The 13,740-nt window shown below is 40.3% G+C and overlaps 1 protein-coding gene across 4 annotated transcripts in view; it reads left to right on the top strand.

The window, feature by feature from the left end:
• Window positions 1–5,480, top strand: part of OFD1 (OFD1, centriole and centriolar satellite protein) — a 44,131-nt gene extending 38,651 nt beyond the window's left edge. For 3 of the 4 annotated variants that reach the window (XM_025046593.1, XM_025046592.1, XM_025046595.1), the window contains 5 exons: window positions 16–132; window positions 3,391–3,545; window positions 4,275–4,450; window positions 4,983–5,047; window positions 5,345–5,480. In XM_025046593.1, the coding sequence (XP_024902361.1) occupies window positions 16–132; window positions 3,391–3,545; window positions 4,275–4,450; window positions 4,983–5,047; window positions 5,345–5,424 (593 nt within the window). In that variant the 3' untranslated portion in view covers window positions 5,425–5,480. The remainder of the gene's footprint in view (window positions 1–15; window positions 133–3,390; window positions 3,546–4,274; window positions 4,451–4,982; window positions 5,048–5,344) is intronic. The other variant, XM_006911663.3, reaches the window with a different exon arrangement.
• The last annotated feature ends 8,260 nt before the right edge of the window (window positions 5,481–13,740 follow it).

Genomic DNA, 13,740 nt, shown 5'->3' with positions numbered 1-13,740 from the left:
TCACACCTTGTATAGATGGAGGGCCCCTACCAAAGCCGTTTGAAGTGGATGGCCTCCATCCCGCTGGCGACATGCCTCATCTGGACTCTGCCGCAGCCACTGCTTCCACACCTGTCTCCTGTCACTTCCCAAGTAAGTTTGTCTTGGTTTTAACTAACCGCTGACGTGACGAAATACTGAACATCAGTCTCTGCCCTGGAAATTGTTTCATGTGTTGTCGAAGGACTTTCTGTGAGCCTAAGTTATTCAAAATCTTGGTTGGGGTGTTACTGTTGATGACATTTCTGAAGTAGCTCTCAGTTTGGACATGTAAAGACAGTGCTGAGGAGAAAGCTGTGAAGGAGAGGCTTCTCATTTAGTCTTCCTGGGCGAATTGCCTTAAAAATTTTTTATTTACCTGTCCGAAGTGTGACAGAGCAGTTACATTTTTGCTTAAGACTCTTCTGTGAAAGCCATTCCTTGAGAGCCTTATCATCTTGGGAAATCATAGCATAAAGTCGAAACAATGGTTAATACCCATATACATCTTCAATACGATTGTGAAATGGTAACATTTCTTCTTGTATCTATTTATCTTCATATCTTAAAAAATTAGGGTGTAAAAACTTTTATATTTCGGTCTTCGGAAAAGCTGATAACACTGGAGGAAAACTGGTCATTAGACTTCTCGTGTCTGGCCCACTTTCTCTTTCCTCTTCTCCAGAATACCCACTCCCCTCACCAGTGTGGAGGGACAGGGACAAACACTGTAGGGGGGGAATTTGAGCTTTGTTCCAGCCAGATCCTTTTCCTTGGACCAAAGCAGTTAAGCCTCAAACTTGAAAGGAAATTTCTCAAGTAAAATCACCTCTTGTTTTCCCAACATTTGAGAGGGACTATCATCCCCCAAACCTATGTATGCAAAGCCTCTTATGAGCGGTTTCTTGGATTAAGTCACTACACTCAGGAATATGAGGAATTACTGAACAAAGACACTTTGAGAGGGTCGACGTTGCTGATTCCAAAGTAAATCATTCTAGAAAGCTCTCAGTCAGTGAGACTTGATCAAGAGCCTTCTCTGTGCCGGGCATACAGCAGTGAGCCGAGCCAAGCCCTTGCCTCACAGAGTTTTTAGTGGGGGAGTTGGACGATCAGCAAGCCATCACCAAAGACCTCCAATGGGACAGGTACTGAGGAGGGACAGTGGCCACCCGGGAGCAGATCTGGTAGGAAGCCATTTGGCAGAGACCTGAGTATGGAATAAAAACAACATATGGCATGTTACGTACAAAGCACGAGATTAAAGCCAGCACCAGAGAAAATGACGCAATCAAGAGACACAGTAAACATGACATGTGTGAGGCTGCTGCTGGAGTAACATGGCATACTGTTTTATAGCAAACTTTTCTTAATAAGTAGGGAGAATAGACTCTAAAATAATGATTAAAAAGTCTAGCATAGTAAGTACGTAAACCAGTAGCAGTCATTTATTATCAAGTGTTATGTATCGTCCATAATTCCATGTGCTGTACTGGCAGCGCAGTGGGCTTGTTTGCACCACATCGCCACAGGCACATGAGTAATGTGTTGTGCTATGGCATTATGACAGGTCCAGCGTCACTAGACGATAGGAATTTTTCAGCTCCATTATAATCTTATGGGAACACAGTCATATATGTGGTCCGTTGTTGACTGAAATTTTGTTACACAGCGCATGACGGTATAGCCTACAACCAAGAAGTAGCCCATTTTTCTTTATCTTTTTAAGTTGGCAGCCACACGTCATTCCTATTCTGAGATTGCAGTTCCATGTGAGAAGGCGATGCCACAGGAGTAACCTTTCTTCCTCCAGCAGGGAGGACAGTGCATTTCTGTCTGTGGAAATGATCAGTGGCCTCCTCTGGTATTTGAATTTCATGACCAGGATCAAGAGACAGAAAACACTGTGTTGCCTCTGTCTCGTTAGTAAAACTCACTGAGTTTCTGCTGGGGACTTAGAACAGGCCAGAGCCACAGAGTTTAGAGTCTTCTGAGGCAACTGTGAATTTGTCTCTGGAGGAGAGAGGTCAGTATGATCTGTGGGATTGAGATTGAGTTAAACCTGTGAGGCAAAGGGACTTGCGCCGCGAGCTATACGGAACAGACAGACAAAGCCCAGAGGACAGAAGTAGGAGAAACAGACACACATGGTTTTGACAAGGCAGGCACAGAATACTGAGTGGCTATAGTGCCGGATAGGCTAATTGTCACTTTAGGAATAAGGAGGACCTCAAAGAGGAGGTGGCGTGGTAGGTGGGGTTTTGTGGGAGAGGTTAGTGGCAAGGAGCACATCAAGTTCAGGAGACAGTGAAAGCGAAGGCAGAGAGCAAGGAAGGTCCACCTGCGTTCGGGTACAGTGCGCATGCTGCTACAGAGAAACGTTTCAAATGCAAAAGTTACGGGGATGTAGGAAGTCTGTCCAGAAAGAAAAAGGCACATTGTCGGAGCCTAGATCACAGCAAGTGTGGACTCCGCCGTAGTGGCGACGGGGCACAGCAGATCCTTCTCTTCAGGAAATGACTGATGCCGATGAAGATGGGTGGCTTGAAGGCAAACTGATGTCAGGGAGAGCACTGACTAGGTTATTTCAGCCATCCAGGTAGTTGGTGATCAGGATCCTAATGGCAGCAGGAGGAGGAGTTAAGCTGTAAGCCTGGTGGCTGAGCGAGCATAGTGTAGAGGAGCATGATTAAAGGGACAGACAGGAGTGATAACTCAGGAAGCTGGTGCCTCCATGTGCTGGTGGCAGAGAATCGTTCAGAAACATGGATGTGAGGCTGGGGGAGAGATCAGGACTCCAGAAGATGGTGTGGGGCAGGGGCGACAGCTGGAACCCTGTGAGGGGCCGGCCCGGAGGCGGTGGGGAATGACAGCGAGCTGGCGAGCAGGCGGGCGGTATGTGTGCTACTTTCCTACTGGTCTGAGCAGCAGAGGCTCGAGTGCCTTTGCAGATTCAGGGGAGCGGCTTAGAACTGCTGTGTCAATAAATAGGGGCTAATGGTTAAGTCCGAACCTAAAGGTAGGGGAGGGGTCGTCCCCAAGTGCAGAGGCAGCAGTGCGGGGCCTGCCTGGGGAAGCATGAAGGAGGGAGGAGCCAGGCGAAGAGGAGGGGAAAGTGTGATGTGGAGGGGACGACCGTCGAAGTAGTTGGTGGTGAGGGTGACTTCTGTTCATCTCAGTAAAGTAAAGGGATCCCGCGGTGCTAGGAATGGGACGGGGGACCGAAGACCTTGACGATGGACCAGCAGCTCAGCAGAGCCCGCTGAGAATCAGGCAGTCTCCCTGAGTCTCGGCAGGGCCCCGTAAACCGGTCCCGCACCTGTTTGAAAAACGTGCTGCAAGCTACTCGCTCTTTATTTTCTGATCCTTTAGGTGTAGATCAGAAGAAACAAATTGGAGAAAAGAGAGAAGAAAAAGTATGGGAGCAGCAGGCGAAAGAACAAAGGCAGAGAGAAGAAAGAAAGCAGAATGAACAAGAAGCTTTAGAAAGGGAACGAAGAGAGCTAGAAAAACTGGATCAAGAAAGGGTAATATATGTACAGCTGACTTCTCTGTCCTAACTTCTCCGTGGTGCACCCTTATGAAGTACCTTGCTCTCGGGCACGTGAGTCCTTAGTGTGTCCCAGAGGCTTGGCAGCGGTAGGTCACTTGTAAACGGCCTGCCGTAGGCATCGCGGACCCCTCCTTTGCTGAAAGCGCCAGGAAAGGCTGTGCATACGCCCTAGGAGTTTCATAGTAAAGCAGGGCTTTTGCGAGCTCATTTGCATGCGTTGTCGCCTGGTGCTGAAAACACCCGTAAAGGAGGCGGACTGCAAGTTGTAAGTAGGGTTTACAGGTCAGCCAACTGGGACTAGACGGAGCCAGGGGAGGTGACTGCCAGTCCGTGGTGGCTTCCACAGGTTCCCCTGCCCTCCTCCTTCCTAATTCTCCTTGGCCTTCTACGTCCTTATTCTGGTCCCAGCCAGATGCATTATTCTGGCCACTTCACACGCCTGCTAAATCTTACATAAATTAATCTGTGTGGATGTTCCCTGAACTCCTAGTTAATTTGGTTTAAAGCACGGGACACTTCAGGCAAATTCATCCCTTCCTTTGTTGAGTTGACATGTTTGTCCCCTTTTGATGGTGGTAGTGACTCAAAAGAAAAAAAAAGTTTTCTCGTATGCCGGTTTTACTTAAAGGATCAGAATTATATTACTGGGTGTTTAAAAAATATATTTGTGTGTTTCCTACTTTGCTGCCCATCTATTTGACAGCGGATGATCGAAGAGTCCCTGAAGATTGAAATGGAGAAAGAATTAGAAGGAAGTATTCAAGAAATGAAAGACAAATCTGCTCGTGCTGAAAACCCTTTAGAGAAATACATGAAAATCATCCAAGAGGCCCATGACACAGCAGATAAGGTGCTGAAGCTGTGGACCCGCTGTCTGGGGTAGGGGCTGGCAGGGACGGGGACGGGGATGGGGGGCGAGGGCTTCTGTGGTTTATTAGAAAACTTTGGGACAAGAGTCTGCCTTCTCCATTGGCGACAAAAAGGTAAAAGCAGAGAAAATCCAAAGTTTAAATGGATCCTTGAGTCTTAAATGTATTATACTCTTGACAAAATTTCATCACTTTTGCTTGGGTGAAAAATGGAACAGATTTTGATTTGTCAAAGTTTGTAAAGGTTGAGATGTCTCTAATTTTTAAAACAAGAAAGAAATATAATGAAAGCCCTATCAATGAATAATGAATGCATTGGTACTTTTTGAGACATCAGTACTCTTAAGTCTGAAGTGCTATGGGTATTGAGAATGCATACTGGATAGTTTGATGTGTTTGCTAAATTTCATGTTTAAAAGTCACCTCATTTTTGGACTCTTAAATTACATATGTATTTCAAAAATAGTACTTAGAGAAATCAAAGTAGTTAATAAAATTAATACATATCTAATTTCAAAATTCTTTCCCCCTCTTTGTATCAGAGCTCAAAGATTGTCAGAGAAGATTCACAAATGGACACACTGCCACCTAGTGACAAAGACGAAAGGTATGGTTTCTGCACCGTCTCATTCTTAAGCACAGCATTATCATCATATTGCTGGTTTCCTTGGCCAAGGGGTACATTCAGATATTGGAGTCTGCCTGTAAGAAATTAATGAATCAAAATTACTGATTTCAAAAAAAAATCTATTGCATTTTTTTAAGTCGTGAAATTGCTACAGATACAAATTTTAAGTGAAGGCAGAAACTCCATGGAGAAGGAATGAGAACATTATAAAGGTCTCTGAATAAACTTGACAAGAATTTAACAAAGTTTTAAAATTTTTGTCTTTCTCTAATTTAGTTTCACAGGCCCTTCTCATGAAGAACCAGATGACTCTTGGTAACCATGCATGTGGCCCAGCTTCTTATTCATGTAACTGAAGGCCAATGAGTTCTCTGTAATAAGACAAAATCTCAATAAAAATTGTGTAATCCAGTGTGGTTTTTTTCCATAATTTTATTTGGTACTCTAGTGTATAAACCAAAAATAATCTAGTGAAATGATAGCTCTTCAGAATTTCTCATCCTTAGGCCTTTCATTGCACTAGAATGAGCTGCTGGGTTTTTTTTTTCTTCCATTTTTGTGTTAGGTTATTTCTTTGAAAATTTATCTTATTGGTCAAATTCCAGGCCTGCATTTTGGAAATTTCATCTGTGTTCCTCTCTAGAGCTACTCTCTAGGGCTACTGCCTGTCAAACAGGAGTCCATCTCCCCTGACATTGTCCTTCTGATTTGTCCCTGAAAATGAAGACATGAGTCTTTCCATTCCAGGCTCTAGAAGTAGTGCAGTGTCACCACTGGTCTTTACTTTTGACATTTTTTCCTTGAATATCAACAAACTCTCAGATGATGTTAACAGAAGGTACCATTTACTGAGCACTTGTTGTGTGCCAGGTGTAATTTTAAACCTATACCTGTATTATGTCACCGCATACTCATATCAGCTGTGTGACGTGTAGGTATGACTATCCACAGTTTATAGAGTAGGAAACACAGGTCACAGAGGAGTTAGTGACTTGACCAAGGTCTTGTGACTGTCAGGATGTGGAGCCAGTACACATATCCAGGTGTCGAGACTAGCACGACCTCTAACCTAGGCTGTTCCAAAGCTGCTCTGGAGAAGGACATCCGGGACTTGGAATGGGTCACCCATTGGATGTCGCTTTCCAAAATGATCTTCAGAAACTACACACCAACCAAATCACGGTAAGTGCACTCGCGTGCAGCGGCAACATAACCTCCACAACGTGAGGGGACCGGTTTGCTCTTGCTCACTGTTCTTCATCTTTGTAAACCTGCAGCTCTCGGTCCAGCATCTTGCGCGTGGGAAAGTTCTTTAATGACTCTGCTGCTGTAGTCACCAAAAGGCGTACACAGAACCGCTTTTTTACAGCTGTCTTAGTTTGCCCGGCCCGAGGGCTCTCCCGGGACGTGAGACTTCCAGTGCTAACCCATGGTCACCCAGCTCCTGACACAGGATTTGTCTGGTCTGTGTGTCCAGTGAAATCCTAGAGCAGATCATTTTCCTTTACAAATACAAACTGGGCTGAATTGTTTTTTTCCACTGATGCTTGTGTGGCCATTGGGTTCTATAGCAAAGTGGAAGGTTTTTTAGCATTTCTTATTCCTCAGACTTCTAAGGGATTTTTCATCAAACTATACCTTTGAAAGTAATTGAAAGAAAGAAGCTGTCCAGGCACTGTTCACTGCTACACTTAGCACATCAAACACTGAGTCATACTGCCACCAGGAATTTGGCATCTTTCAACCGCACCTCATAACGTTTCTTCCAGCTTTATTGATATGTAATTGACATGTAACACATTGTGAGCATAAGGTATAGGACATATCGATTTGATACTCCTACATATTGCAAAATGATGCCCACGTAGCATTCGCTACCACCTGCATCACTTCACATAATCGCCACGTTTGCCGTGAGAACAGTTAAGGTCTACGCTCAGCAGCTTTCAAGTGTAAAAACAACATTGTAACTATGATCGCTAGGCCACCTCCCAAATGGAAGTTTGTGCTCTTTGACCAACATCTCTTTCTCCCACTCTCCAGCCTCTGGTAATCCCATTGTCTTTGTTTCTGTGAGTTCTTTCTAAGATGCCACACATAAGTGAGATCATGTGGTATTTGTCTTTCTCAGCCTTATCTCACTTAGCACAATGCCCTCGAGGTCCATCCATGTTGTTGCAAATGGCAGGATTTCCTTCTTACTCATGGCTGAATAATATTCCATTACGTATTTACACACAATATCTTTATCCATTCATCTCTTGATAGACACTTAGGTTGTCTCCATATCTTGGCTTCTGTGAATAATGCTGCAGTGAACACGGGATTGCCGGATCATACGATCATTCTATTTTTAAATTTTTGAGGCACCTCCATACTGTTTTCCATAGTGGCTGCACCAATTTACATTCCCACCAACAGTGCACGAGGATTCCCTTTTCTCCGCGTCCTTGTCAACATTTGTTGTTTCTTGTCTTTTTGATGATAGCCATCCTAACAGGTGTGAGGTGATATCTCACTGATTTTGATTTGTTTTTCTCTGACGATTAGTGATATTGAGCACCTTTTCATCTACCTGTTAGCCATTTATATGTTGTCTTTAGGAAAATGTCTGTTCAGTTCTTTGTTGGATTGTTTGGTTTTTGCTATTGAGTTGCATAAGTATATATTTTGGATATTAACCCTTTATCAGATATATGGTTTGCAAATGTTTTTTCCTGTTCTAGCTAGGTTTCCTTTTCATTTTATCAATGGTCCTATGCCTTTGCAGTGTAGCTTTTTACTTTGATATAGTCCCACTTGTTTATTTTTGCTTTTTGTTGCCTTTGCTTTTGGTGTCACATCCAAAGAAATCATCACCAAGAGTGATGTCAAGGAGCTTACCCCCTGTGTTTCCTGTAGGAATTCTACTGTTTCAGGTCTTATGTTCAAGTTTTTAATCCATTTGGAGTTGATTTTTGTGTATGGTACAAGATAGGGGTCCAGTTTTATTTTTTTTTTTGTACCTATCCCATTTTCCCAACACAATTTATTGAAGAGACTGTCCTTTCCCTATTGTATATTCTTTGTTGTAAATTAATTGACCATATTTGCGTAGGTTTATTTCTGGGTTCTCCATTTTGTTCCGTTGATCCGTGTGTCTGTTTTTATGCCAATACCATACTGTTTTTATTACTATAGCTTTGTAACATAGTTTGAAATCAGGATGTGTGATGCTTCCAGCTATGTTCTTTCTTAAATTTACTGTAGCTATTTGGGTTTTCTTTTGTTTTGATTTTGTGGTTTCAGACAAATTTAAGGGTTTGTTTTTTTTTTTTCCTATTTCTGTGAAAAATACCTTTGGAATTTTGCTGGAATTGCATTGAATATGTAGATTCCTTTGGGGAGTATGGACATTTTAACAATATTTTTCCAGTCTGTGAGCATGAAATATCTTTACATTTATTTGTGTCTTCAATTTCTCTCATCAGCGTCTTATAATTTTCAGTATACAGATCTTTAATCATCTTGGTTAAATTTGTTCCTAAGTACTGTATAATTTTGCATGCTATTGCAAATGGTATTGTTTTCTTAATTTCCCTTTCTGATAGTTAATTGTTAGTGTATAGAAGTGCAACTGATTTCTGTATATTGATTTTCTATCCTGTAACTTCACAGAAATCATTTATTGGTTCTAATAGTTTTTTACTTTTTGGTGGAGTCTTTAGGATTTTCTATATATTATATCATGCCATCTGCAAATAGAGACACTTTACTGTTGAGTGTGTCATTAGCCATGGACTTGTCATATATGGTCATTGTTGTGTTGAGGCAGGATGCCTCTATACCCAGTTCGTTGCGAGTTTTTATCATGAAAGCATGTTGAATTTTGTCAAATGCTTTCTCTGCATCTAATGGGATGATCGTATGATTTTTATTCATTTTGTTAATATGGCATATCATATTATTTGATTTCGACCATCCTTGCATCCCTTGAGTAAATCCCACTTGATTATGGTGTGCGATCCTTTTAATGTACTGTTGAATTTGGTTTGCTAATATTTTATTGAGGATTTTTGCATCTATTTTTATAAGGGATGTTGGCCTGTAGTTTTCTTATAGCATCTTTGTCTGATTTTGGTATGAGGTTAAGTTTGGAAGTGTTCCCTCCTCTTCTATTTTTGGAAGAGTTTGAGAAGAATTGGAGTTAATTCTTTTAAAAAAAATGTTTAGTAGAATTCACCAGTGAAGACATCTCTGGTCCTGGACCTTTTTTGTTAGGAGATTTTTGATTCCTGATTCAATTTCCTTATTAGTAATTGATCTCTTCAGATTTTTATTCGTGATTCAGTCTTAGAAGGTTATATGTTTCTAAGAACTTACTCATTTCTGCCAGGTTGTTCAGTTGCTGGCATACAATTGTTCATAGTAGTCTCTTATGATCCTGTATGTTGGTGTGGTATCAGTTGTAATGTCTCCTCTTTGATTTATAATTTTGAGTTCCCTATTTTTTTCTTGGTTAATCTAGCTAGTTTTGTCCATTTTGTTTATCTTTTCAAAATACCAGCTCTTAGTTTTATTGATCGATTTTGTTGTTTTCTCAGTTTCTATTTCATTTATATCTACTCTCATTTTTATTTCCTCACTTTGCTACCTTTGGGCTGAGTTCTTATTTTTCTAGTTCCTTGAGGGGTAAAGTTGGGTTGTATATTTAAGATCTTTCTTGTTTCTTAATGTTGGCGATTACTGCTGTAAACATTCTTAGAACTGCTATTGCTGGACTCCATAAGTATTGGTATGTTGTGTTTCCATTTTCATTTGTCTCGAGATGCTTTTTTTTTTTTTATTTCTCTTCCTTCTTTGACCCATTTCTTGGCAGGATCACATTGTCTAATCTGTACATGTTTGTGAATTTTCCATTTTTCTTGTAATTTCTAGTTTCATGCTGTTGTGGTTGGAAAAGATGCTTGATATGATTTCAGTCTTCTTAAATTTGTTAAAACTTGTTTTGTGGCTTAACGTATGATCTATCCTGGAGAATGTTCCATGTCTCCTTGAGAAGAGTGTGTATTCTACTCCTGTCGGATGGAACATTCTGTAAATGTTTAAAGTCATATGATCCAAATTGTTGTTTAAACCCAGTGTTTCCTTATTGATTTTGTGTCTGGATGACCTATCCATTGTTGAAAGTGGGGGTATTGAAGTCCCCTATTGTTACTGTATTGTTGTCTATTTATCTCTTCAGATCTGTTAATATTTGCTTTCTGTATTAGGTGCTCTTATGTTGGGTGCATATTTACAAATGTTATATCCTTTTGATGAATTGACCCCTTTATCATTATATAATATTCTTAGTCTCTTGTTACGGTCTTAGGCTTAAAGCCTATTTTGTCTGATGTAAATATAGCTACCTCTGCTTTCTTTTGGCTTCTATTTGCATGTCATATCTTTTTCCATCCCTTCACTTTTGGTCTGGTGTATCATTAAAGCTAAAAAGCTAAAGTGAGTATCTCGTAGGCAGCATATTTGTTTTTTGTTTTTTAAATCTTTTCAGCTACTCTGTGTGTTTTGATTGGAGAATTGAGTTCATTTACATTTAAAGTAATTATTGATAGGTACAGACTTATTGTTGCCATTTTGTTAATATTCCGGTTGTTTTGTAATCTCTTTGTTCTCTCCCATTGCAATTTGATGATGATTTTCTGTAGCGGTATGCTTAGAATTCTTTATCTTTTATGTATCTACTGTAGGTGTTTGCTTTGTGATTACCATGGGGCATACATAAAACATTTATAACAGTCTCCTCCAAGGTGATAACAACTTAACTTTGAACATATGTAAAAGCTCTACTCTTATACACTCTCCCCTATTTTGTTTTTGATGTCACAGTTTACATCTTTTTATACCTTGTATCCACTAACAAACAATTGCGTAGTCATTTTTAATACTTTTGTCTTTTAATTTTTTTACTAGAGTTATGTGATTTACCCACCATTACAAAAGTATTCTGAATTTAAATATATATTTACCATTATCAGTGAGTTTTTTATTTTGTTTGTTTTCCTGTTGCTAATTAGTGTCTTTTTATTTCAGCTCGAAGAACTCCTTTAACATTTCTTGTAAGGCCAGTCTGGTAGTGATGACTCCTTCAGCTTTTGCTTGTCTGGAAAATTCTTGATCTCTCCTTCAATTTTGAAGGACAGCTTTGCCAGGTATATAATATGCTTGGTTGACAGGTTTTATTTCCTTCAGCAGTTTGGATACATATCCTGCCGTTCTCTTTTGCAAAATTTTATGTAAAGTTTCTGCTGAAAAATCTGCTCATTGTCTTATGGGAGTTCCCATGTATGTAACAACTTGTTTCTCTCTTGCTGCTCTTAAGATTCTCTTTAACTTTTGACAATTCAATTATAATGTGTCTCGTGTGCATCCCTTTGGATTCATCTTTTTTGGAACTCCCTGGACTTCCTGGAGCTGGATGTCTGTTTCTTTCCCCATATCAGGGAAGTTTTCAGCCATTATTTCTTTGAACTTTCTCTTTCTGCCCCTTTCTATTTTCCTTCATGGACCTCCCTCTCTCTATATATATATTCATTCTTTACTCTTTTTCTCCTCTGACTGGATGAATTCCACTGGACTGTCTTCAAGCTTGCTTATTTTTTCTTGTGATCTAGTCCGTTGTTGAACCCCTCAATAAAATTTTATTTTTGGTTAATGTTACATCACTTTATTTGAAATTCAGCTGTGAAACCATTGCTCCAGGCTATTTTGGCAAGAAAATTCACCACTATAAAATTTGACTTTATTCTCTTTCAGACCAAAAATACACATATCTAAGTTAGTATAGCAATTTTTTCAGACTTGACTATCCCAAAGAATAAAAAATATAGTACAGTGTACCCTTTATACAGATTTTTAGGTAAAATACTTTGATATGGATTTTCTGGAAATTAAAAAGTAAGCAAGCTAGAAGGAATTTAGTCTTTAGTTGGTAGTAAAACCACATATTTAGATTTCTATTTATTTATTTATTTATCTATTTATTTATTTATGGTGACATTGGTTAACGAAGTCCAATAAGTTTCAGCTATACACTTTAACAGTAAGGCATATATATTTACACTACGTGTTCACCTCCCATAGTTAGATTTCTTTCTATCACCACATATTTGACCCCCTTTACCCTGTCTACTTCCCCCCACTCTCCTCCCCACTACTCTCTGGTAACCACTAGTCTCTAGTCCATGTCCTAGAATTTTTCATTTCAGTATTGTATTCTTCAGCTCTATGATTTCCTTGGTACTTTTAAATATTTTCTCTCTATTGAAATTCTGACTTTGTTCACACATTGTTCTCCTGACCTCGGTGAGCATCTGTATGACCATTACTTTGAACTCTCAGGTAAGTAATTTATTTCCATTTATTTCTGGAGTTTTGTCTTATCTGGAACATATTCCATTGTTTGTTTTCCTTGACTCTGTGTTGGTGTCTGCACATTAGATAAAACTGTCCCAGTCTTTAACAGAGTGGTCTTGTGTAGGAAATGAACCGTGTCAGTCTGCCCAGCCCAAGCTCTTGGTTGCATCTCAAACCTTTGTGATTGTCCAAGCCTTCTTCTTTGTTCTTGGTGCCACCCAGTAGTTGAAGGTATATCAAGACTGGTCAATGTCCCAGTGGGGAGGATCACAGGGAGCACCTAGATGCAGGCTGATTGGAAGCTGGACTCTCAACAGCTGGGAAACTATGTACGGTAGTCTCCCTTTATCCAGTGTTTTGCTTTCTGCAGATTGTTACTCATGGTCAATATTTTTATTACCCAATGAAAATATTAACTGAGAAATTCCAGAAATAATTCATAAGTGTTAAATTGCATGTTCTGAGTAGCGTGATGAAATCTTATGCCATCCTGCCTGGAATGTGAATCATCCCTTTGTCCAACGCGTCCATGCTGTATACACCATCTGCCTGTTAGTCACTTAGTAGCCACCTCTGTTATCAGATAAACAGTCGCGGTATCACAATGCTTGTATTCAAGCCACACTTATTTTACTTAATGGCCCTGAAGCCACTTACATAACTTTTATTACAGTATATTATTATAATTGTTCTTTATTATTATTGTTGTTAATCTCTTACTGTTTCTAATTTATAAATTAAACTTTATAATAAGTGTGTATGTATAGAAAAAAACCATAGTATGTATAGGGTTTGGTACTCTCCACGGTTTCAGGCATCCACTGGGGATCTTGGAATGTATCACCGGTGCATAAGGGTGGACTACTGTTGTTAGGCCCCTTCCTGGGAGATGGGCATTTTTGCCTAATCCCTCTGCACTTGGCCTGGGTGTATAGCCATGGTGGGGGCACCTAGGGGGGTGGGGGGTTCCTGCACCTGTTAAGAACTGCTTCTTTCTTTGCTACAGTCCTATGGGACTTGTGACTGTAAGCTCCATTGGGTGTCAGAGGCAGGCAGTCCAGGGATCTGTCCTTTGGGTGGCAGCTGCTATATCTGGGGCATAGTTAAGTATATACGCTCCTTCCTGGGAGGTACTGGTGACTTGGAGCAGGCGCAGAAGGCATCCACTGGCCTCCCCAGTCTCTGGGGAGGATGGTAGTCAGCCCCTAGATATGTGGTAAATTAGAAGCCTGATTCTCAGGCAGCAGCTTTTAATATATACAAATAGCATTTTCAGG

The sequence above is a fragment of the Pteropus alecto genome, unplaced genomic scaffold (assembly GCF_000325575.1).
Source record: "Pteropus alecto unplaced genomic scaffold, ASM32557v1 scaffold23, whole genome shotgun sequence".
Lineage (NCBI taxonomy): Eukaryota > Metazoa > Chordata > Mammalia > Chiroptera > Pteropodidae > Pteropus > Pteropus alecto.
The sequence above is the reverse complement of the archived record's forward strand: the minus strand, read 5'-3'. Positions and strand labels throughout refer to the sequence as shown.